Source organism: Silene latifolia, chromosome 2 (genome assembly GCF_048544455.1).
Source record: "Silene latifolia isolate original U9 population chromosome 2, ASM4854445v1, whole genome shotgun sequence".
Taxonomy (NCBI): Eukaryota; Viridiplantae; Streptophyta; class Magnoliopsida; order Caryophyllales; family Caryophyllaceae; genus Silene; species Silene latifolia.
Window position 1 is genome coordinate 180,405,594 of NC_133527.1, and position 27,158 is coordinate 180,432,751.

General features: G+C 40.2%; 2 protein-coding genes and 1 pseudogene across 2 annotated transcripts; 2 read left to right on the top strand and 1 right to left on the bottom strand.

Annotated features, from left to right (window-relative positions):
• The first annotated feature begins 264 nt into the window (after positions 1-264).
• On the top strand, positions 265-444 carry LOC141645455 (U2 spliceosomal RNA; annotated as a pseudogene).
• Positions 445-1,642: 1,198 nt separating this feature from the next.
• LOC141643544 (peroxidase 51-like) lies at positions 1,643-4,979 on the top strand. The gene is made up of 4 exons (XM_074452740.1): positions 1,643-1,886; positions 2,017-2,217; positions 2,597-2,762; positions 4,343-4,979. Exons 1-4 carry the CDS (start codon positions 1,686-1,688, stop codon positions 4,747-4,749), a joined length of 975 nt encoding a protein of 324 aa, XP_074308841.1. The 5' UTR covers positions 1,643-1,685; the 3' UTR covers positions 4,750-4,979.
• A 615-nt stretch (positions 4,980-5,594) lies between these two features.
• Positions 5,595-7,558, bottom strand: LOC141643545 (uncharacterized). The gene is made up of 2 exons (XM_074452741.1): positions 7,417-7,558; positions 5,595-7,062 (listed from the first exon to the last, which is right to left on the bottom strand). Exon 2 carries the CDS (start codon positions 7,002-7,004, stop codon positions 6,006-6,008), a length of 999 nt encoding a protein of 332 aa, XP_074308842.1. The 5' UTR covers positions 7,005-7,062; positions 7,417-7,558; the 3' UTR covers positions 5,595-6,005.
• Between the last annotated feature and the right edge of the window lie 19,600 nt (positions 7,559-27,158).

Below are 27,158 nucleotides of genomic sequence, written 5' to 3' on the forward strand. Positions count from 1 at the left end.
TCCTTTGATAATTTAAAAGTTAGCATATCAAAACTTACTAAATATCGGATTAGTGCAATAAATCACGGTATATAATTTGCGAATTGTTTCATAAACGTCCTAAAATTTAAATAAGTGTGCATTACCCTTAGATTCAAGTGAGGTTTTGTTTTGATATATTCGGAATATTATTTTATGTAAATACTTGCAAATTATTGTTATCTCAATTACCTCAGGATAGCAAACGGCTCATATACAGACATATGCGAAAATAATTCATAAAAATTCACTTTCACAGCCTTTTAAGCTAAGATCAAGTGTTGTATTTGTTCTTATCAGTTTAATACTCGATGTGAGGCTTGTGAGCCATTAACTCACACAAGGCGAGATCCATTGAGGTAACTTGTTGCTTTATTTTTCAACCGTTGCCCATGCATTTGATAGCACTGTTACAACGGCCTAAGTGCCTAACGCACCTCTCCAAAAGAAAAAAGAATGATCCACAAAAGCCAATGCCAAAAATTAAGGCGTATAACTAGGAAGCCCATACACACACAAAAAGTTTATATCTCCAACTCTCCCAAGTGCGTCGACCACGTTCTAGTGTACAAATCTTACAATAAGTCGTGTTTGTGACCGTCACAAGTTTGTGACGTCTTACAAGCCCTCTTTCACTTGCTTTCCGACTTGCCTTTCACTTGCATCTTGTAAGAGGTCACAAACTTGTGACAAAAAATGTTCGTCACAAATAAGAATTTGTGCAAATCTTAATCAGAGGACAAAATTATGGAGATTTTAGGTATACAATTGGTCTCCCTTGTGACGGGTTACCATTTGTGGCGGATATTTTGTGAGTTAAAATGGTAACAAAATGGGTTAGTGGAGAAAGGGGACCACATGAATAGTGTTGCAGAGAGAGAAAAAGTGGGTACTTTGTGAGGTAAAATGGTATCCGGATATGTGCCGTCACAAACAAGAATTTGTGTTAGGTATATCAAGGGTCTTTTTCAAACAAACTTACCTGAATACTAACAACCACATTAAATAAATAATAAAATAAATCAAAACAGTAGGCTTCTAAGCACAAAAAATTATGAATTTCTACTCGTATAATTTAATCATAGTCAAATCACAATTAATATAGTTCCTAACAATCATACTTGATCATTCTTCAATCATGCATGTTGCCAGACCATAAAGTCGTAGTTAAAGATTCAATTACAACTGGCATAGCTGCCCATTTAACTAACACAAATTTTCGTTTACACCGTATATTCGTCTTAAACATAAAATCGGTAAATATAACGAATCAGACAAAAACATAATGCGTAGGACGAAACAAAAAGTTTGTCACATCTATTTAAGTTCCTATTTTTTTCGGCTTAATTTTAACTCTGGTTCAGCCCACTTTAGTTTAGTTTAACTCAGCTTATTTATCTCAACAAATTTTGATCCAATTAAGCTCCATTCATTTCACGTCAGCTCATTTCAGTTTAATTCAGCTTATAGCTTCATTCAGCCCAAAAAAAAAACAAAGCCTAGTAATAAGTTTCCATCTTCATTTATGTCTTAGACAGACATATCCGTCTTAAGAAAGACCAGCGTATAGCTTTAATGTCTTAATTATACTATACCCACTAAACCCACCCTATATATATTGGGTCACGAATTAAATCCTCCAAGTGTTGCTTTGTGTGTAATAAGTTATGGGTCACTTTTACGTCTTAATTTGTGTTCTGTTTCTTGGGTTTTCTCTTACAACAAATGCTCTTAGCCAGAATTACTACGCCAATATATGTCCGAGTGTCGAGTCGATCGTCCGACAAGCTGTGAAACTGAAAATAAACCAGACATTTGTTACGATTCCGGCCACTCTTCGTCTCTATTTCCACGACTGCGCTGTTTCGGTATTCCCTCCGTTCCAATCTTTCGCTTGTTAGTTAGTTAGTTACATTTAATTATTGCATTTATTGTATTAAATGTCGGTTTTAGTACACACGGCAACATAAATAACTAGTTTTGGGGTTGTATGTGCAGGGTTGTGATGCTTCAATAATGATTCAATCAACACCTACTAATAAAGCAGAGAAAGATCATCCGGATAATCTTTCATTAGCCGGAGACGGGTTCGATACGGTTATAAAGGCGAAAGCAGCTGTGGATGCAATTCCCAGTTGCAGGAATAAAGTTTCCTGTGCTGATATTCTTACCATTGCTACTCGCGATGTCGTCAATCTGGTATTGTTTGCTTGCTTGTTTGTTTAATGCACTCATTTTATTTCATGTGAAATTTAATTGAAACTTCAAATTAGAATTACATAAAAATCGCGATTTCTATTGATTATGCTAGTGCGAAACAAATGTCCGTCAGCTAGTTTAACTAATAAAGTCATAAACAGTGATATTTTTCTCTTTAGTTCAATTTCAATCAGCAACATGTGGTTTTTTGGTGAAATAAATCATTATAAAACCGTCACATACAAAAGTTTTACGATACCTAACATGGATGTGGTTTTAGGGGAATAAATCTAAATCCATTCATTATTTGTGTGGTAATTGGCCACTGATTATGTAGATGAGATGATAAATTAAAGAGAGTAAAGTGGAAAAAATGTAGGCAGGAGGACCATATTACAAAGTAGAGTTGGGGAGATTTGATAGTTTGACGTCGACGGCTTCAAGTGTGAATGGAAAGCTACCTCTGCCGACTGATGGGTTGGATCGCCTTAATTCTCTCTTTCGCAATCTTGGACTCACTCAATCTGATATGGTTGCTCTTTCAGGTATCAAATCTTTTGTATATTGCTTAGTAATTTGTATTGTATGTATATCGTAACTAAAGATGTGTTAGTCTAGTGGTTCATGTTAGAAAACACCCAGTCGTTTCGGCACAATTGGAGTTGGTTCATGAATCCCAGAAGGCCGTAAGCAAGAAAGTTGACCTGCTTGCAATTAATGGTATTAATAATTAGAGAAATAATCGTACTAATTTACAGAGGTGGCCATGTGAGTAATTTAGTCAACTTCAATGGTGACGTTTCAAAGAAAGAGGCATGGGACTGGGAGGAAATTAGCTGTAACCAATCGCAAATTCTTGTTTTAGGCGGACATTTTTCGTTTTATTTTTCAGACGGGCATATGTGACCATTTTATAGTTAAATGTAACCACAATGGTATAGGCAATGTTATAGCTTATGGTAACTGGTTTTTCAATAGTGGTTACATTTAACTATAAAATGGTTACAAAATCTCGTCTTATTATTTCAGACCAAAAAGGCCCGTCTGAAGCAAGACGTACTGCCCGACTGTATATTGAAAACCCCAAAATACTTAAAAAACATACATTGAACATGGAACAAGCTCAAAATAAACAGTGAAGGATTCAATACTAGTCAGCTACGGAGTATATAAGTATTTATTTACATAAATTTCTATACAAATAGATTTTATTCTGAATGTGTCGGTAAATACAAGATTCATAAAAAAATGAACAATAAATAAATGAAATATCTTTATGTAGAACAAAAGACAAGATGCAATTGTGCTCTTTTCAAATCTAAACTAGAATTATTTAACTATAGTCGAGTTTAGACAAAAGGTGCAGAAAAGTTGTGAAGAAGTAAGATATTTTACATAAAAAACAGGATTTGTATGGCCCAATACATTTGGAATGTTGCACAAACTGCTCTGATCTGATCAGATCAGCTGCATTATTTGAATAGTACTCCGTATGAGTGAAGACTGAAGACTAGTTGAGATGCTCATACCCTGTAGCATCAATATTAATAGCTTCAAATTCAAGCAACCCTGTCACATGAATTTTCTAGGTCCCTCCATTTACTTGAATTTTATAAAGGTGGTCATGGGAATAATGCTTAAACAGATATGAATCCATTAGTAATCCATTCGATCAGAATAAAATCGTTGTTTGGCCCTCAACCATCACCTTAAGATTTTCGTTGAAATCATTTTCTCACATGGTATCAGAGTCAGTGTCACCAAAGGTCACGGGATCAAATCTCAGCAGGTATGGGGAGGCCTGTAGAATAACGATAATAAAATTAATTTCATGCCATGGCACCAGAATAAAATCGTTGTTTGGGCTTCAGTCATCACCTTAAGGTTTTAGTTGCCATGGTATCAGAGTCATTATCACCAAAGGTCACGGGATCAAATCTCAGCAGATATGAAGAGGCTCAGTAATATTACCAAGTAGTCGGTAACATAATTAATTTCATGCCATTGGCATTAAATAAGTAAATAACTTAAGCTATTTGTTCAGTGAAACAATATTCACATTGATGCTGCTCTGTACTGTAAGAGTTCAGTACAAATCAATCTCACATTCTTCATATTTTAACAGGGGCACACACAGTGGGATTCTCTCATTGCAGCCGGTTCAGCAATAGAATATATGGATTTTCTGCCACCAGTCCCATTGACCCGACCCTAAACCAACAATACGCCGCCCAATTACAAACCATGTGTCCAAAAGACGCGGACCCACGGCTTGCAATCGGTATGGATCCTGTTAGCCCACTAAGGTTCGATAACTGGTACTATGCAGACTTGAAGCAAGGGAAGGGCCTTTTCACCTCGGACCAGGTTCTTTATACTGACGCCCGGTCCAAGCCCCAAGTCGAAAAATGGGCTACTAACATTGTGGATTTCTATAGCGCCTTTTCTTCGGCTATGGTCAAATTGGGTCGGGTTGGTGTTAAGAGTGCAAGTACCGGGAATATTCGTGTTCGATGTGATGCTTTCAACTGAGAATGCTTGATTTTCTACTATTTTGATAATATTATTGAGTGTCTGCAATTGTATAGTGCAATAATTTTATTTATTGATAAGATTAAGATGTATTCATGTCATTCTTTCACGACTGCGCGATCAACTGTATTTTCACATCAGCTAAGTTCACATGTAGATTAGGAGAAGTTACACATTATACGGGTAAGAATATACTTTTATTTGAAATAATCATATTTAGACCTTGCAAACAAGTTATTTGAATCGGATTTGAGACTGATCCTCTTCAGTTTGGTCCTATTTCTTATTTGCCACTTTCAGAACCTTTTGGGCACAATTAGCTTAGGTCGGGTTTTTTAGGTTTAGATTTGAGGTAGCGGGTTCAAATTGCATGTCCTGCACATTGAAGGCCGCCTTGCGGCAATTCTACTGCCCAGTTACAGTACTCTGCCTTCCTGCCAATGGCAAAATAAGGTGCCTTTAAATACATACGGAGTACATGATACTTCTCTAATGTTTTCGCGACAATATAATGATCCGATCATTGATATCTCTACAAACGTTTATAACCTTTACTACTCAAAGTTCACTGTATTCGCCACGAAAGCTCATATCCTGATTCCTGATCTGTCACTGGTTCATGACGACTATTCTGCTGCTCACCTGAAACCAGCTAAACTAATTACCAATAGCAGCGAAGCTTCTTCCATGCTAAAGAGACTGCAGCATAACCGTTGGCTCCTTTGAAGATATAGCAGCTCAAAGTGATACACTGATTTAACCCTTCACCGGGGTGCAAGTTTCAGACGCTAAAATCACTGATTCCAGACAAGTCATTTGAATTCAAGGGACCAAATATCTCAACTGAAGACGAAACAGAATGAAGATAATACACTCTAGAAAACTCGAAAACTTCTATGAGATTGTTTTAGAACAAATCAATTAACAAGGCAAGAAATTGAGGAATAATGGATACATAACTGCTTGGATTGGTCTGAATGTCGATCGTCTCCACTATTTGTAAGAAACAAACAAAAAATTACAATGGTGCTGCTATTTATATCTTGACACATCCAATAATACCCCTTTCTACATAAGATTATGGTTGTATTTACAATTTACGCCGGAATCACACCCAGTCACCCACCCAGAATATTTGCCCATTATTTTACACAGTTAAGTTAGCAGCTGCGTAAAGCTACTCTTGTATCAACGCATGTCGAAGCTTCTTATCCCTACCAAAACATATCTCACAAAAATCATTGTTCTAATTAATTTCAGTCGAAACATTCAGACTCTCGGAGGCACACCTTCTCAAGTTGCATAGGCCAATCTTCTCCGAGGACGTTAGGATTCAACTCCATTGCAGTCCGAAAGTCCAACATGGTTCCAAACCGGGAACTGGCTAGTTCAAGAGAAGGCTTTATTAACCTTTTGAGGAAAGCATCCAACCCCATGTTCAACAGATTCACACAATCTATTGAAACTCTCATGCCTTCTTTCTCGAATTTCTGTTCTAACCTCTTCCTTAAGGAACTGGTATCAGGTAGGTTGCTGCTCCCAACACAAGTCTCAGCATGAACTGAAGATGGCAAAGAACTGAGAACTTTACGGTTCCCTTTCCCATTCCACGGGATTCCAAACGGAGGGGTAACAGGGTTCCGGCTCTCAATTCCTGGACTTATGGCAGCCTGATCAACCTCTTCCCCATCCTCCACAGACGTAACTTCCATTGGCATACTACCCAACGATAGCAATTCAGTAGCACTTTGCTGCTCAAGGGTCTTCTGGCCCACATCCTTACTAGCCGCAACAGCATTGACCTTCCCATTTGGGCCAAGTGGACTCAAACGATCCTTATATTTTCGATCTCGAAATCCCGGGCTTCTCCCTTTTCGAGGGGACGGTGGAAACACATCCCGTCGCAGAGATTGAAGACAACTTCTTGGAGACCCATTTGTAACCTTATCAAGACTAAGGTTAAGATCTTTGTTTTCCTTTTGAGGTGGCGTCTTAGAGAAAGCTGCATTCTTTAGAATCGATCTAATGAGGCGATTATGGAGGCAAACGTTCTCCCGTCCAATAGCAACAACACACAGCTTATCAAACTCCGACTTAGCAATTTTTAATCTGAAAAAGCTATCTAGTAGACCAAAGTATTTTTGGGCTCTCGCGGTTCCTACCCTTTTCCCAATCTGAACTTTTATCTCTAATATGTCGATCCTAGCAAAATGCCGATCACCCGCCATTTCTAACTCCGAATTCCTCACAACCATTAAATACAAAATTCCAATTACACTAACTTTCCGGTCCCCAAATTTCCGGTGTTAAACCCTGAAAAGTGAAAGCATTGAATTCCGGAACAATGAAAATAAGCTCAAAATGCGACCTTTTGATAAACAATTAAACATAATCATACCATTATCGTCGTCAAATCACGGCATTAATTCAAGCAAATCAACAAATCAAAGTGCACAATAATTCTACTTTATTTAATCAATTAAGCTACCATAGTGTATTAATAGAGTATATAAACACGTGAAATCAAATTCGGAGCAAAAACGGAGCTAATTAAAGTTCGATCACAAAATTAAGCACAAACCCTAGGTTGAACAAAAATCGCGAAATTTGAAATGAGAATCTGAAATTAACGAACGAAATTAAAGAAATCGCAGAAAAGAGAATTACCTGAATTGATGAATTAGACGGAAAAAATTAGGGTTTGGAATGGGATTTTTCGATTGGAATTTTCAATTTTGAGGATGATAAAGAAGAAAGGGGGAAATTTAGGACCAAAAACATAGCGAAGAGAGTTTAACTGCGAAAGTACGAAGGTTGTTTTGGGGCGTGAGGCACGTGCGGATTATATGAGCCTATGAGGAAATAATATGTGTGTAATTTGGAACCAGGCCCAAATACCCAATCACACGTGGTCAGTCCAGTTATAGGTTTAGTTTGTCTTAAGTTTAAATGGGGCAAAAACATGGTGTAAGGAGGATCAACATTTTAATAACTATGACTCTGTTTGGCAAAATTACCTGAAAAGTTAGCTGAAATCTGAAAAGGTGATTGATAAGGTAGCTGAAAATTATGAACTGATAAGATAACTGATTATATAAAACTGTGTTTGACAAACTAGCTGAAAATGTAGCTGATTTTGGTAAAATGACGTAAAATGATGTGAAAATCATTTAATATTATATAATAAAGGGTACAAAATGGAAAATAAGTCATTTCACGTACTTGATTTCTCAAATGCTACCTGAGGTAGCATTTCATTTCAGGTACCTTATTTGACAAAATAAGCTACTTGTCAAACACTTGCAAAAAAATAAGGTAGCTGAAATTTTGGTCAAATAAGTTATTTTGGTCAAATAAGCTACCTGAAGTGTCGTGTCAAACGGAGCCTGTGTTTGGATTTTGTTCATACTTGGCTTTATTTATTATTTATTATTTATTATTTTTATTTATACGAGTATTATTTTAAGATGTTATTTATTTGTTAATTTTCTATATTAAAAAGTTTTTTTCTGGGGTACATTGAAGACACATCAATTATGATTCATTTTGTCATCCACTAATAGCAATCATATATGGTTCTCTCCTCTCTTTTTGGACATTGTATCAAATCAGAGGTAAACAAATGACTGCGACGAAGAGAATAGTTGGTACGAGTATTATGTTCCAACATTGGATCACCGGATTATTATATTCTATAGGGGTCGGTTGTAACTATCGCTTGTCGATCGGTCGTCGCCAATTCTAGTACGTTAGCAGGCGGTGATAGGAGTAAAGTCGGATATTGTCTATGGATGGAACAAACATTGTATAAGATCAGTCAGGTTTATATAATAGTCCATCTAGTGACATCACTTTTAAATTCTCTTATGGAAAATCTGGATAAGTTCTCCAAGAACCTAATTTTTGGAGAACGAGAATCAAGATGGTGATTGGATTTATTTAAGATATTTTATCATCAGTTACAATTGGTCACAGGTCAGGTTTGTGGTATGGAGTCGACATTACTCTTCTTCAGTGTTGCGTTGTGCTGGATTGGACATTGGAATCAATGTCCCGAGCACGACCTTATGAGTGGTAAGACGAGTTGGGTCAAGGGAACGTGGATAATGCCCGACTCGGCAAATGACTTGGGCTACGACAGGGCAAGACACGCGTTAAACCTGCCACAAAAGCCCTCTCATCGCTCACCTTAATAAGCACTATCACCACTTGACTCGACTTGGTGAAACCACTCCCCTCTAACACCATCAGGCTAATGTTGGGGAGGGAGGGAGTTGATTTGAGAGTAGGATAGAAATTTTAAGGTTTGATTGGTGGTTATGGGATGAGGGTGGAGGTGTTGTGGGGAGCATGTTGTTCGGCGGTCGTAGGGTGGCAATGATGATAAGTACTCCCTCTGGCTTTTAATTTTCATGCCGTTTTTCTAATATATGTGAGGAGTATTATAATGAAATGGGAATAAAACAGCAAGCCGGAGGGAGTAGTTTTTATTAATGTAAGGGTGGAAACCCATCTCTCACTTCGATAGTGTAAAAATGAAAGCTCGTCTTTATAAGTGTCACCAGATATAATAGAACGATATCTTTTGAGAAGGAGTTCAAGACTAAATCTGTGAGGGCTTGGTCCAAAGTGGACAATATCGTACTATTATGAATAGTGGACACCGGTACAACAGAGGTCCAACATGAGGTATTACGCTTCCGCATAACAATTAACTTACCCTTTTAATTGACTAACAAATAATTTGTTCTTTTGGACTGAAACCGTCAGAATTAAATTGAACTTTTGGACTGAAATCGTTTGAATTGAAGCTGAACCGAAATAAGAGTTAATTTGTGAAGAGAAAAGCTAAACTGCACTGAACTGAATCGAATAAAGCTTGAACTAAACTAAAATAACCTGAAATTAAGTAAAAAAAAAAACAGGGCTTAACTCGCAATTCTCGTAATTTTTAAAGATGTATATATACATAAAAAATAAAAAAAAAAATCTATAAGACCATCCCCAAGCAATGTCAATTGGTAGGTCATGACCTTGCTTGGGTCAAGTTAATTACAAATTAAGAGGAGGATTAGGATGACCCAAGGTAGAGAAGGTCAATTTGTGACCTAAGGTAGAGTAAATTGACCCACCAATTGACCCTTCATGTGTCACAATTTTATTAGTTACAACATTTAAAACCAAAAAAAAAAAACTAAATAAAGTGGGAGTAAGAGAGAGGTTTTGGTGGGGTAGTGAATATGGTAAATGATTAGAAATGTTGAAAAGTGAAAAAATGATTGGGTTAGTGACCTAGGTCGTGACCTTCTGCTTGGGAGGTAAAAGTGGGTCAAGATTAATAAGGTGTGATTTAGAGAAAGAACTAGTTTTCTTGCCCGTGCGTTGCACGGATATTAAAATAATATGTGATAAATTTCATAATAAAATGGAATATAGACATATAGTACATTGTTCATGTCTAAGATTTTATGTATGCCGCATGACCAACAAATAATTCCCGTTAACATAATATTGAAATAAGAATAAAAGAGTGTTTGATTAATAAAATACTTTTTTTTAGGAAAATAAAACCAATATGAAGTTTTTATATATGATACTTGGACTGATAGTTTTAAAAGTTGTTCATTAATACCTGTTTGTTCTTCAATTGGTCAAAGAAAACAATAATATCTACTTTGCATAATCAAGTTAATGATGCAACAAATCTTCTTTTTTCGAATAACAACCATAATTTAATCATTGCTGGATCAAATTGTAATTATGTAAAAACATTTAGAGGTAGTTAGAATGTTATATCTCCGGTCAAAGTATAGAATACGTTTGAATGTGAACCAAATTCGACGCAATACTACATGCCTAGGGGCGCTTATGACCCCCTCTCTCTATAGCAATAGTCTTGGCCCCCATCTTCTCATTTGAAACAAAATATTTCACATGACCCGATTTTTCTTCCCTATTCACACACATGATCTAAAACAATCTCATCCCTTGAAAGATCGATCATTGTCTCCGAAACTTATCTCATATTTATCCAATCAAGTGAAAAACTAAACTAAACCCCTACTTCTAGAAAAATCCACCATCCAATAGAAACTAACTCTTACTCTCGACAATGTTGTTATTTTTTTAGGAAAATAAAACCAATATGAAGTTTATATATATGATATTTGAGACTGAGAGTTTTTAGATTTTGTTCATTAATACTTGTTTGTTTTTCAATTGGTAAAGGAAAACAATAATATCTACTTTGCATAATCAACTCAATAATGCAACAAATATCCTTATTTAGAATAACAACCATAATTTAGTCATTGTTGGGTCAAATGGTATTTACGTAAAAACATTTACAGGTAGTTAGACGTACCTTTGAATGTGAACCAAATTCTAACGCAATACTACATGGCTGGGTCTGCTTATGACACCCCCCTATAACAATAGTTTTTCCCCCATCTTCTCATTTGAAACAAAAACCTTCACGCAGACCCCTCTTTTTCTTCCCTATTCACACACGTGATCTAAAACAATCTGATCTCATCCCTTGAAAGATCAATCCTTGTCTTCGAAACTTTTCTCAAATTTATCCAACCAAGTGAAAAACTAAACCCTTACTTCTAGAAAAATCCACAATCCAATGGAAACTAACCCTTGCTCTAGAAAATATGTTTAGAATTAATATTTAATTTAATTTGGATTGATGGGGTTAAGATTAAATTTATCAGTATGATCTTTTGAGGTTTATTGTTATTATTCATGTTACCTATATGTTTTAATGCAAGCGATATTTTGCGGATAAATAACCTTATTTATTATCACTATCCTCGTTGAACTCACCACCCTCCACAAATGCACCCTCCCTCCACCCCACTAATTTTCGCGCAAAATAAAACATCAGTCACTGTGATTAGTTCTTACTACTTGAAACAACCTTCAATCCACTACCACTATCACTACCTTTCTGCCACGTTTTACATCTAAGAAGTCATAAATCATATTCACCTCCATGAAAATATGGATCATCGTCTCCCTTATCGAAGACAATTTATTTCTCCTTCAACAAAGAAAAGCTTAAGAAGTAATCTTCCCTCTTATCTCTCTCCTTTTCCCTTCCTAGTCGTTTTCTCGTCCTCTCCCCTACCTCAATTCCAGATACTCAAACAAATTGTTTAGGTACTATGTTTGTAAACTGAATAAGTTTGAATATTGTATATATACACGAACTTTGTTATTTATTTCATATTTCATAATTAAATCTTACTATCTCCATCTCATTTTTATTGTCTTTTTTTATTCAAATTTTATTATCTCATAATTATTATCCCCTTTCTAGATCTAGTAAGGAAAAACTTTAGTCAACCAACTCGTAGCAATGAACCTCATTCCCACTCGAAACAACCTTTAGCCCACTACTTAATCCCTTCGATTCACACATAAAACGGTCTAACATGCAAAGCTTTCATCTCTCTCTTGAAAAATCCATCTAACTAACAGAAACCTAATCGCTACTTTATGAACTTCATCATTTTTACATCCCGTAAAGCTTAAGTTGAACATAAAAAAAAATGCAGAAACTTAGGTTTTGTTTGATAACGACAAATTGAACATTTTTTTTTAGCATTTTGAGAGTTTTTGCACTATTTAAATAACAAATGTGTTGTTTTGAGTGTTGATCATCGATATATTGAAATAGTAGATTGTGGTGTAATTTACTGTTTTACATTATGACCTTTAATTAGTACGGAGTATATTATAAGAAAATAAAAATTGAGTTTTTTTATCTCTGAGGAAATTAAAGATCAAACTTTATCTATATCATATTTATAATTAATATTCTTCACTTAAAATATATAAATTTAAGCAAGTTCAAATAAGTTAGCTAAAAGTTATAAATCACACATTGTACGAAGCTGTATAATCATTTTTTTTATTAATATGAAATAAATGTCATAAACTTCATGAGAATATTAAGACGGTAGAGAAGTATAGAAGAGTTGGCAAGTACGTGACCGCCTTTTAGGTTTAAATTTTTCATTTATTTTTATATTTTTGCCTAAAGGTGGTTAAAGCATTGTATTATGCATGACGAATATGTCTCACCCTTCCCAATTTGTATCTCTCCCTAAATTATACTGATGATGTGCTCAATTTACAAAAAAAAAAAAAATATAGCGTCAACAATAATTAGTTTGCTCCATATAATTGAATAGTACCATTTTTTATGCATGTAAATTTGTCAGAAGAAAAGTTTGAGAGAAACGGTCTTCACTATATTAGGGAAAGACTACACTAACCCTTTTATGTGTTTTTCATGACTTTTTTTTAATGTATCTGATAATTTGAATCATAACCTTATACTATTTCTATAATAAGTGTATCTAATTTACCTCAAGCCTCATTCAAATCTATTTTATTACTCGTGGTACCATTTTTACTTTAAATTGTAAAACAATCGCACAATAAAGTTTTTCAAAACATTTACTCATTTGTCATAATCTGATATTTCGATTTGCAAATTAGCAGCAACTTTCTTTATCTTTTAATACTCCTTGAAAAATAGATATCGAACTTTTTACTTATCAATAATTTGTGAATATCTTATTTAAATTTTGATTAATATAGTTTTATATAACGATAAATGAATGTAAATAATATAATAAAAAATTATCGATAGAAGTTGAAGTGTATTGTGAGAGAAATAACTTTAAAATTAGTAGGAGAAATACATATGACATTTGAAAAATAAACTTCGTATTATGTATAACTAAATATGACATTAGCAATAACAAAAGACGTAGGAGCATATTTCAGCGTTCATTTTACTCTTTACATGAGTAAATTCCATGTAGTACGTATTATGCATTCATACTTGTCACAACCTAGTTCGGCCTAAAGCCTTTTAGCCTCATAATACCTCATTTTTTTTTATCGAAAGTTGTTATAAAATTGGATATTATAAATATATCAGTGTTTTTTTGGCCTTCTAATTCAATAAAAAGTGGACAAATATTAATGAATAATTTTTTAATTTTAATAAATTGTAGATAATTAATTTATTTCTTGTTTCAAATAATAAAATTGTAAAATTAATTAATTCTCATTTCTAATAGGAAAATCATATTCCTTATTATAATAGAAAATTTTAAATAATTATTATCTCCTAATTCTAATAGTATAATTAGGAAACATAAGCCTTAATAAATTGTTAATTTATTTCCTATTTCTAATAGGAAAATTCTAAAATAATTAATTAATTCTCATTTCTAATAGGAAAATTATATTCCTAAGTATAATAGAAAAATTGTAAATAATTAACTATCTCCTAATTCTAATGCCAATAGTATAATTAGAAAAAAAAAAAAGCCTCCTTTAGTTATATACTAGATTTAATGCCCGTGCGATGCACGGGCCAATTTGTAATGCTCTGTCAAGTATAAATATATATACTGTAGTATCTAAAAACGTGTTTTCAATTTTTCATGATCGCAACTGATGGGGCATATTCTGCACCGCTGACCAAGTCAACATATTGAGCATGGTCAAGGATATCCACAGCAAAGTCAACGACTTAGACAGTCTAGCCGATGCAACCCATCGGCCTGTCACCTGGGTCTCGGCCTGGCAACTAGCCAGCCGGGACACATATCCGCATACTCATATCCAAGACCCTCGGCCGGCCTGCCATAGGTCCATCGGCCGAGGGTAGAACGGTCTTTCCACCTGCTAGCCACTTGGCCACTTGACCACTACGTGACAAAAGGTGAAAGTCTATAAATACTCCTCAACCTTCATTGAGGAAAGGTGTAATACTCCGTATTTATATGTCTTGGGGTACTCTATCGAGTAGCCCTTACTCTGTCGAGTAAGGGCAAGTTGCGAAATAAAATAGTTTCTGACCTGTTGGGTACTCGATCGAGTATTTGTGGCACTCGATCGAGTAGGGGTACTCGATCGAGTACCTTAGCTACTCGATCGAGTAGCCGGTTTCTGGGAGTTTTTCTCGGGTTTTGTTAATTATGCGATTAAGATATATAATCTTTCCGTCATCATTCTAAACACTTTTACAAAAACCTAATTTTCTTGTTAAAGAGAGAAAGCAAGTTCATTCATCATCCTAATCGCATTGTTGACAAATTCGGGAGCTAGAGGTGTCGGATTTCATTGTTCTTTGCATCATAGTGTTCCTTGCGTCAAGGGTAAGTCCTACATACCAATTTTATAGCGTTTGGTTGACTTTGTTTAAACCCTAATTTTGGGTTTGGGGGTTTTTATGATTTGTTGTGTTGGTAGTGATTATGTGATTATGTGATAGGAGAAGGATTTGTAAAGGAGAGGTTTTGAGACATTTGCTAGATCGTCGATGATTGTGTTGCTTTCAGGTAGGATTTCTACTCAGTATTAGTCCCATAATGGGATGATTGTTGATGTGTTAAGATTGATTGTTTAATATAGTAATTGTATTGTGACTTTGTGATTGTGATTGTACAATCTGTTGATAGACTCGGACGATTGTTGATATTGTGATTGTGACTGGTTGCCTATGGTTCTCGAGATGCGTTCTCGGCTGAGTGGAGTCACTTGCGGGAGTGGCTTCACGCCCTAGTTTCGCCCTTCGTGGAACCCGCCACGGAAGGGGATGTGCACATTAATGGGACAGGGTTATCGCTCGGTATGATGAGCGGGGCTTAGGTGGGAACGGCTGCGGTCCCCCACTGGCAGGGTTGGTCCAGTGGACAGTCGGTGATTGAGATTGTTGGGATTGGTGTGGTTGTGTGTGTGTGTGACGGTTAAGCTGTCTGTTTATCTTATTGTTGATATATTGAATTGTGTGATTAGTACTGACCCCGTTTAAATGTTTTAAAAACTGTGGTGATCCATTCGGGGCAGGTATGATATGACGCGTATGGGATAGCTGGGATGAGTCATCACGTGGCAGTTAGAAGTCTTCATTTGTGTCGGTCGACGGTGTCTTATAGCTTTGATAGTTTTAGCGATGAGACCGTTTGAGAATGTTGTATTTCGATTTATTAGTTTTGGTTTTGATCATGTAATCACTTAAACTATTTACTTTTAAATATGTTTCTTTATTGTCTTATGAATATCATTGCCTCGGGTAACCGAGATGGTGACATCCTTATACCTGAGTGGTCCTGGTAAGGCACTTGGAGTATGGGGGTGTTACAAAAGGATCCATAAATTAACCTAAGAATTACTATTCATCTGGTAATATCTCCCTTATCTCTCTACAATACGCAGTGAGCCAAATAACAACTTCCCTCTAAGTTTACTGACTTGAGCGTCGGAGTGAGTACGCTTGGCACAAAGCCAAGCCCTCAGTTCGTTCATTGTTGCAGGAGAGGCTGAGAGGAGCGATAAAGACAAGAGGGACTCGACTCAAGACATCATTCTACAAGCCACGGGTGGTAACAAATACTTGCTTTGGAATTACACCCGGAACAATTGGCGCCGTCTGTGGGGAAAGACACTAGAAGCTAGTCACATTCATTCCCAAACAAAAAAAAATGAATACACATAAAAAACCCACCCCAAAAGCTAAGAAGATGTCGAAACAACCAGAGAAGGTGTTGGTGGAAAACGAATTCTACCAAGACGACACATTCCACAACTCAGAAATCGGGCAGTCCCCCACCAGCCGTATCACTGATACGACGAACGGGACGCCAAAGGAACAAGATACACCGCTGCCCGCCGACCAGGTCACCATCATGGGACATGTGGTTGACGCAACAAAGCTGAAGATGCTCCTGGACCTAATTGGGAGTACGCCGGCTCACACTGTCACGCCGACAAGAGCGGCGGAAACCGTCCAGGAGACCAGGGCCCAAAATGTGACCCCAAGAAACCTGAACGGGGCATTAGGAGAAGCTGACCCTGTCAAGACACCGGAGGAGCCCAAAGTGGTCGTGGTGAACCTAAGTCCTTCTCGCACTCGTGAGAAGACAGCGTCGCCGCAGCACCGACGAGGCACCCCCCATCGGAGTGAAAGAAGCCCGACTCGCCAGAGTCGGAGAAGAAGCCCGACCTACCATAGTCGGAGAAGGAGTCCTTCCCGCTACGAGGGGAGGAGCCGGACTAGGAATGCGAGGAGCCGATCGCCCCGTGTCGTTCGACACGTGGTCAGACAGCCCCTCAGCGCCTACGTCCTAGAAGCCCCGGTGCCAACTAAGCTGAAGTTACCACCTATAGCATACAAAGGAGAGGGCGACCCAACCGACCACGTCGAGGCTTACGAGTCTCACATGTCAGTATGGGAGCAACCCGATGAGGTTTGGTGCCAAATCTTTCCAACAACACTGCATGGGATGGCACAGAGTTGGTACAAAGGGCTACCCGACGGGTCGGTATACTGTTACGCCGACTTAAAGGACGCGTTCCTAGCCCAGTATTCCTGCAACAAGAGAAGGGCCGTGGAGACATCGGACCTCCTGACTATCAGACAGGAGGGAGGCGAGTCTCTTCGAAGTTATGTGAAGAGGTTCGACGCCAAGGTCCAGCAAATTCGTGAGCTGAACAGCGAACTAGCAGCCTTCGCGCTGATGAAAGGCCTCCCAAGGGGAGACCTAAAAAACGAGCTCATCAAATGCGGCGGCCTGACCTTGGATGCCGCCAGGAAGATGGCTGACCAAGCCATCAAGGTAGAAGACTATCACAAGACCTGGGTAGGCCCCAGCGAGGCCGGGCACTCAGAAAAGAAGAGCCGCCGGGAGGACAACCCGGACGAAAGACGCCATGACAACGGTGGGTCACGATCCGACGAAAGACGCCGTGACAATAATAGGTCACGGCCTGATAAACCCGCCAGGAAACGGGACTCGACGGGTACCGGGTGGAGTTCGGGAACGTACCACCAGAGACGGTATAGTGATAAAACCCCACTCGTCGTATCAGCCGTCGAGGTCTTCGCCCTGAGCAAAAACGAGGGCCAGAAGTGGGAAAGGCCCCCCAAGCCAAAGGGAGACGGTGACACGAGCCAGTACTGCGAGTACCACGGCCACACCGGCCACCAATCGACAACCGCCGCATCGAAGAATGCCATTGAAGAGCGATCCGGAAGGGAGCCTCGGCAAGTACGTTGCCAAAGGCCAAAAGACCGACGCGGCAATTCGGATAAGAAATCCGTCTTGAACGGATAGGAGTGATCCATGTTGTCATCGGGGGCAACGAGAACGGAGGGTCCGCTCATGGGCACAAACGGCACCTGAACGAGCTATATCAGGCCATCAACTTTGTGCCCAACACAGCGATCCCCGCTTCCAACATCCCCGATATGACTATTGGAAGGAAGGACTACGAGGGAGTCTTCGCTCCTCACAGCGACCCACTTGTAGTCAATTTGGACATATCTAACCACCTCGTCAAGAGTTGCCTGATTGACACGGGCGCCTACACGAACATCATGTACAGGGAGTGCTTCCTCAGCCTCGGTCTGAAAGCCAAGGACTTAAGCCCCTGCACCAATCCACTGTACAGCTTCTCTGGGGCCGGCCTGGTACCACTGGGGTCAATCAGGCTACCGATGATGTTCGGCGAAGGGAATGCGGCTAAGAATGTCTTAGCTGAATTCGTGGTCATTGACGGCTCGTCCGCCTACAACGTTCTCATAGGCCGAGTCACTCTGAGCGAGGCCGACGCAGTAATGTCCATCCGGGCCCTAACACTGATGTATGTCTCGGACCGGGGGGAAGCGCATAAGCTCGTCTCCAAGGACGAGAAGGACGAGGTGGTCAACGTCCAGATAGCTGCCAGAGGACGCAACATGCAATCCCTCAAAGCGGCAAAGAAGTCAGAGAAAGGAAAAAGTCCGTCCTTACAACAAGAGGGCGACCTCATGGACGCAACTAGCGGCTGACTGGGAAGGTGTGCCTTTGATGAGCCATTAGGACGCTGGTAATCTCGGGAAAACTTTGTATAGCGGCGGAGGTGTCCAAGATAGTTGTGGGCACCCCAACGCATGTTTATACCTAATGAAAAATCGTCCAAGTCTTCCATCAAAGTGTCCATTTTCCCCCATCAGTCATTAACAGGAAGCAGACGCCAGCTCACACTGTCACATCGACAAGAGCGGCCGTCGTTATCAAGAAATAGACACCAGCTCACACTGTCACACCGACAAGAGCGGTAGTCTCCATAAAGAAGCAGGCACCGTCGCAGTCACCCCAAGTAGTAGACGCCACGACAGTCACCCCAAGAGGTTTGACGCCGTCGCAGTCACTCCAAGTGGTAGACGCCACGGCCGTCATCAAGAAATAAGATGCCAGCTCACACTGTCACATCGACAAGAGCGGCCGTCATTATCAAGAAATAGACGCCAGCTCACACTGTCACAACGACAAGAGCGGCAGTCTCCATCAAGAGGTAGGCACCGTCGCAGTCACCCCAAGTAGTAGACGCCACGACAGTCACCCCAAGAGGTAGACGCCGTTGCAGTCACTCCAAGTGGTAGACGCCACGGCCGTCATCAAGAAATAGACGCCAGCTCACACTGTCACAACGACAAGAGCGGCAGTCTCCATCAAGAGGTAGACGCCGTCGCAGTCACTCCAAGTGGTAGACGCCACGGCCGTCATCAAGAAATAGACGCTAGCTCACACTGTCACATCGACAAGACCGGCAATCTCCATCAAGAGGTAGACGCCGTCGCAGTCACTCCAAGTGGTAGACGTCGCGGCCGTCATCAAGAAATAGGACGCCAGCTCACACTGTCACATCGACAAGAGCGGCCGTCATTATCAAGAAATAGACGCCAACTCACACTGTCACAACGACAAGAGCGGCAGTCTCCATCAAGAGGTAGGCACCGTCGCAGTCACCCCAAGTAGTAGACGCCACGACAGTCACCCCAAGAGGTAGACGCCGTCGCAGTCACTCCAAGTGGTAGACGCCACGGCCGTCATCAAGAAATAGACGCTAGCTCACACTGTCACATCGACAAGAGCGGCAGTCTCCATCAAGAGGTAGACGCCATCGCAGTCACTCCAAGTGGTAGACGCCGCGGCCGTCATCAAGAAATAGGACGCCACTCACCTTTGTCACATCGACAAGAGCGCCGTCATTACCAATAGCGACGTACGCGCGATTCACGGCCAAAGACGGTTGATACTCGCAGAACGATCAAAACGCCTTAAAAGCGTTTAAACACGATTGAGATGCGCACTCTAGATCGCCTCGGCCAGGCCGAGGCGAAACAAAAAGGCAACTCGGCGAAGACGAAAAAAGACCTCGGCCAAGGCAGAGGCAAAGTGAAGACGCTAAGTACAGTTGATACGCTCAACTATTAGCGCAAGGAAACTCAAAGTGAGGTAAAGACCTCGGCCAAGCCGCAGACAAAAGAAACGAACTCTTATTAAAAATGATAAGTTACAAGTGAGGAAAATACAGACGACGGCCGTCCCCATAAGGATAAGCCAAAACGCAACCTACCAAAGTTATACAAAATACAAGGAAAAGAAAAACAAAAGATTACAGGTATCATTTGAAGCGCCAAAAATGGCGGGGAGGAAGGCTTAATAATTGGCTCCCGAGCAAGCGGTGAAGCTATCCGAGACGCCGGGTGAGCCCGGTGACGACCGCGATCTCCCTATGCCTGTTGCTGCTTGCCATCAGCAGCGGTAGCAGCATCTTCTTCGATTGGCAACCCAGCAGCGTTCTTAGCAGCCTCAGCTTCAACAGCATCAGCTTTAGCCTCGGCAGCCTCAGCCGCCCTTGCCCTCTCGGCTTCCTCCTTGGCCGCCTTAGTCTTCTCAAAGAAGGGGCGCACTCTCCGCGGCCGCCTCTTTCTCTATCTTCACCCTCACCGCCTCCTTGGCCTTCTCCTCCACGGCTTTCTCCTTAGCTTCGAGCTTATCGTCAAACAGCTCGTCAAATTTGCCCCACGAAAGGAACCGCAAGAGGGAAGAGCTCCTCAATCACTTCCCCGGCGGCTTCTTCGCCAGATCCGGAATTCGGTGCACATGTTAGGGAGCATGACGGTTTGGAGCGTCTCAATGTCCTCCTCCTTTTGTCTAATAATGGCCTCTTTGCTCCGAATCACCTTCCCCGGATCGAAATCGCCCCTAAATTCATTCCTCTCTTTGGAGATAAAGGTCGGCGTGCCTCGAACAAGGTCACACTTCTCCAAAGACTTTACAACTTCGGCCGCAGCGGCCTCGGTCTTGGCTCTCTCAAAGAAGGACCTCCTTTTCGGCGTCCTCCCCGAGTTTTCTCTCGGCCAAGAGCGCTTTCTCGGCATCTCCCCTAAGCCTCTGCTCATTGAGGAGATCCAGCTTCGCCTTCGCGGCCACCTTCTTAGTGGCATCAAGCTCAAGAGCGGACTGAGCCACGGCCTTCTCCTGCTCTGTAATACGAGCACCGGTCAGCTCGTTCCATCTCGCCAGCTCCTCGATCAACCTCGCGCTTTCCGCTACAAGCTGGGAGGGGGAAGCCTTCAGGATGAAGGGTCAATGGTGACGTTATGATCACCACTGCAAAATGGGAGGGGGAAGCCTTCTGGGATGAAGAGTCAAGGGTGACGTTATAAACACCAGCCTGCGCGGGTTTCTCCTCCACTTGCTGCTCATTAAGAGCGACGGCCGACAGCGGCTGATCTGCAAAATTTAACGAAAGCATCAGTATCAACATGCATAGACATGCCAGAGAGCCCGTCATCAGTAGCGCCTAATGAACCGGCTAAATCTGAGCCACAGAATAGATCAGTACCATGCTTGGCCTTCTTGGCCGAAGGACGCGTTTCCTCGCCAGCGGTAGAGGCTGTCTCCTTTCTCTTACGGACAAGGGGAGACCCCTCCTCATCAGAGTCCTCCCCATTGGTGATATCAACGATTTCCACCGTTGCCTTCTGAATAGGGGGAATGGGAGGTGGAATTGATGTCGACGCCATCGCCGCCGAAGACTTTGTTTTTCGCGTGTGGCGCGGCATGTTACTAACAACCTTCGCCTGGGCCTCCACCACATTCAAGCTCTTCAGCTGCTGATCCATGAGATCATTCGGCGACGTCCTGCGGTCATGGGTTAGAGCCTTGGGATGCAAGTTAGCAACGGTTTTATCTTTGTGCAGCCCCATCCTCCGAAGGATATCCTCAGACAGGTCCGGTCCAAAGTGGTCTGCGAAGGAAACAAAGCAAGAGTTATGTAGAAGAAATGAATCGAAGTTCGAGAAACAGGAACATTGAGAGCGGTGATGGGCCTCACACCGACCCCACTCACCCTGTGCTAGGGCCGGTATGAGGCCGACATGGCAGAGCGGCTCATCCTGGAGGATGATCTGCATTGGGGGAATCCATCTTTTCGGCACTCCACTCTTGTCCGCCCCAAAGAGCCTCATCGCATCGACCTCTCATCCTCCTTAAGAGGGACCTTGCTGGCATCCATCTTGAGCTTTTTCCGGGTGACCCATCTGTCGTGCTCCGCCTTAGTCTCACACCGCAGATTAACTTGGTGCTGAAAGAAGCGGAGCAGCGGATAGTCATCCGGCACCTTAACGTACACCCACCGATCTTTCCAGTCCTTGCAAGAAGTAAGTTTGTCAACAGAGACATAACCCTGCTCCATTTGCACACTGTACCATCCGACGCGACCAGAGGTTGACAGCCGGAGATGATGAAGCCGGCGGAATAAATTCACCGTTGGGGCCTCTCCCTTGAAGAGACAAAGCCAGACAAAGCCGACTATGGTTCTCACAGCCAACGGATGCAATTGGGCAACAGCAACGTTCATGGCCCTAATGATGGCCATAACGTACTCATTCAGCGGAAACCGGAGCCCGTACTCCAAGTGCCGCATGTATACGCCGATGTGACCCGGGGGAGGGCAACAGACCGCCTGACCCTCCTCAGGGATAACAATTGTGTATCCCCTGCCAAAGAAAAAATGGCCCTCGAAAAATGTCTCGCCGGAACAACTGGCGAACTTATGGGTCCAAGCACGGTCAAGGCGGACCTTACAGGCGTCGCCGTGATCCATAACGTACTGCCTCCCCTCATTAGGACGAGCCTTTTCAGCATCACCACCGAAATCGTCTGCGTCATGATCGACATCATCGTCATCCTCCCACTCCTCCAAAACTTGAGGATCAACTTCGGGAGAAGGAGACCTAGGGCCCCCAAACCTTATCGGGATGGCATCTAGTATCCCCTCCCCATCAAGACGCGACGGGGAACCCCCCGGCGCAGAAGTGCTAGTCCGGTCGTGAGAAGACATGATAGCAATGGTTACTTAACAAAATAAGAAGTTAGGAAATTTGTTTGTTTACCTTGAGGAAAAACACTCGCCGGAGCAACAACTCTAAAAATTAGAAGACAAAGAAGCCCTTGAAAGTTTAGAGGAAAATTTTGGAGAGAATGAAATTGGTGGCCAATTTCACGGAATAACTGCCATATTTATAGGGAAAAGCCCATGAAGAAGGACCAATCGAGAATGACCCATGAAGCGTCACCAATCAAAGAACAGACACGTGCCAGACATGCAACCATGGAAAGTCAATCGTCGCAACAGTCAAACGTCAATAAATGCAACAGTGATGAAGCGTCTCCAACACGCCCTTTCACCTCTCTTCGCCTATTCATCTTCCTCAACAAATTCCTAGGTATCTGCTCTCCGCCGGCCACATGATCAACCAAGCTAGGAAGCACCGACCTGGGGGCAATCAAAACAACCGGCACTCCCAACCCTGGTCTCGGCCAGCGTCACTTTCTCTTCCACATCGGATGCCCTTTACACATCCATGCGGAGGGGGGATATATATGGTACGGCCTAATAAGAACCAGGCCGAGATAGAAGAAGCCGATACAGAAAAAGTTTCAGAAATTACTTTCGCAGAATATACGCTCAGCATACATCGGAGCCCATACCACGGCATAGACTACGCTAGGGGCAAATTGATGGGGCATATTCTGCACCGCTGACCAAGTCAACATATTGAGCATGGTCAAGGATATCCACAGCAAAGTCAACGACTTAGACAGTCTAGCCGATGCAACCCATCGGCTGTCACTGGTCTCGGCACGGCAACTAGCCGGTAGGGACACATATCCGCATACTCATATCCAAGACCCTCGGCCGGCCTGCATAGGTCCATCGGCCGAGGGTAGAACGGTCTTTCCACCTGCTAGCCACTTGGCCACTTGACCACTACGTGACAAAAGGTGAAAGTCTATAAATACTCCTCAACCTTCATTGAGGAAAGGATCCATAAATTAACCTAAGAATTACTATTCATCTGGTAATATCTCCCTTATCTCTCTACAATACGCAGTGAGCCAAATAACAACTTCCCTCTAAGTTTACTGACTTGAGCGTCGGAGTGAGTACGCTTGGCACAAAGCCAAGCCCTCAGTTCGTTCATTGTTGCAGGAGAGGCCGAGAGGAGCGATAAAGACAAGAGGGACTCGACTCAAGACATCATTCTACAAGCCACGGGTGGTAACAAATACTTGCTCTGGAATTACACCCGGAACAGCAACTATAATGGAGAAAATCCAAATAAATTATTTACATATCCAAAATTATTGATAATCTGTCACCATTGACACATATACATACGGACGACATTATCGGCACCGTAGAAGCACTAAGGCCGACTTTCATCCCTAATCGACCACTATTAAATGCCTATAAGCCGCACCCCTTACAAAATCAAACAAAATCCCATTGTTTCTATAACAGCATAATTTATATGATGTTGCATCATAACTCGTTTTTTAGCATTTGTCTACCCTATTTATTTGTACAATTGTACGCTTAGATATAGAAGGCATAAACAATTTTGACCTGGTAAAAGAAATGTGCTTCTTCAAAACGAAAATACCGACTTACTTTATACTCCCTTTATCCTATTTTTATTGTCCTCTTTTTTTTTTTTTTACTACTAATACCCCTAAGTTTTTAAATACCATTCACCCTATCAAAATTATATTGTCCCTCTTCTTCTTAATTAAAGAGGTGGAGTAGTAATTTTATCCTATTTGCCAATCCTTCTTAAAAGGAAAAGTAGGTTAATAAAAGTGGATGGAGGGAGTACATCCTTATTTATAATTTAGATCACTTCATATTTTTTTTGAGTTTTTTCTTTTGTGTTATTTTGCATATACTGACAAAGAGTAGTATTTTTGGCCTATTAAATTGGGTTTTGATTTTCGCAGTACATATTTTGGCCTAGATCATACGGAGTATTTTGTTGTGACTTTGTGAGTGTGGGCATAGTTATTTGAAACGAACGCATTATTTGGTGTTATATTTTTTTTGGTCTAAACCATCCGGTAATCCGAACCACATTGGGTCGACTAATCCGGATTTCGGGGCGTGTCCAAGGATTACGGTATTTAAACCACTCTCAATCGCAGTTGTGGGGGATCGATCCGCAGACCTCCCTACCAAGCGCAGCCCCATGCTACCACTGCGCCAACCAACAATTGGTTATTTGGTGTTATATTAATAAATATGTTTAGCCAAACTCTTACCTATATTATACTCCTCGTATAAATCTATGATGGGCTATTATATTTCAATTTCTCTTTATATGTACAAATAATTAAGGTCTCTATAATGGAAAATCAAACTTCAATGGAGAAATTATCGTCAGCATTATCATCGGTTAACCTGACTCACACAAATATACAATCAATAATTATTGTTTAAGACAGTCTTATAATATGAGATGGTCAAAATCAATGATAAAATTCTTATCTAATGTCAAATATTTATTACTCAGTACATAGTATTTTAACGGAATGGCGGGAAGTTCTTCCCATGCATGATAACATGTACTCTGTAATAAATAAGTTAATAAAATTATAAAGATGTTCTAAAAAGGTATATATGGTATATATAATTATTGGCTTACCGTCAAATCCGTCAATAACATCAATACGATACAACAGAGTGAAATGATTCAATTCTCATTGTTTAACCTTCATGAGTTTTTTCAAAAAATTTTAAAAAGCACAAAATTAGATCTCACAACATAAAAATATACAGGGTAACAAAGCAAACGGAATACGTTAAAACAAAAAATAAGGTCACGCACAATTAAGTTATGGGGACGGGGTGGATGGAAGACATTAAAAAGCATACATTCATGGGGTTTATATACACTATTATTTCTAGTTCTAATCAAATACGTTTTTAAATAAAAAAAATAATAATAGAATTTGATAAGCTGTACAATTACTATATGGTTGGATAATGACAATGATATATTAACCCGTGATGATAAAAATATTTCTTTTTTGATATACATAATCAATTTTACATATTGAATTATTATCTGTAGTTATAATTTTATTAATAACTAGTTTTAAACCCGTGAAATTCACGAGCTGTTTTATACTCCGTGGTTAGATGATTACCTTTAAACTAATACTCCATATATTGTTAGTAAACTTGTCATACGAAAGTTGATATTATATAAATGTAAAACACATAAAATTAGAGTTGGTTATTTGTACAATTCGTATCCATATTATTTTAACTAAATGATAAGTTATGAGTTTAAGACATGACTAAGATATAGGCCTGATAAATTTCAACATGACCCGATCTCATTCATTTTTTCCAGGGTTAAAACCCGAAAATCTCGAGCAGTAACCCGTTCGATCTGGAACTCGAAATCACCTATTAATTTAATTGAAACATGACAGGGCCGACACGAACACGTTGACCAGTTGACTCAAAGATAAATTAAAAGAATTTGTATCAAAATATTAATATTTATTATATAATATATTTGAAAAAGTAATTAAAAAATTAAACATTGAATATGATTAAAATATTAATATTAAATATACTTTAGTTTTTAAAAATATTTTTCGATCTATAAAAGGCGTTAGATAATAATTGTTGACTCGCACTTTACCCATAATAACCCGACCCATAACCCATATGGCTCGATCTGTATTTGAACCCACTGCACCCGACCTGTATGATCCTACCCGTCCAACCCGTTTGAGATATATAGACAACATAAAGGATGTATAACTCCACTTAAATGGTGTAAAAAATTATCGGAAAAATAATCTCAAATGAAGCCCGTGCTTATACCCTCGTATACACATTGAAAAGTCATCGGAAAAAAAAATAATAATGCTTGTAAAATATATTCATAAATGATTGGTTAAGGCAACCTCAACTATGAAACTATCCATTTTTGTTAGTAAAAAAATCGTTAAGTTTTATTATCAAATTAATAAAAAAATTGTCTTTTTATTTAATGAGTTAAAAGTTATAAAATAAGAGAGTCTCACACCATGAGACTGTCCATTTTTATATAAAAAAAACTTTTCCTTTAATGCTAACAAATAAGTTGTCTTTCCACATTATAGAACGGTCTTACAGTATAAGACCGTCATAACTTAATAATTACTGACAACCACAATAGCTGATGAAGTCCTTTTTTTTTTTTT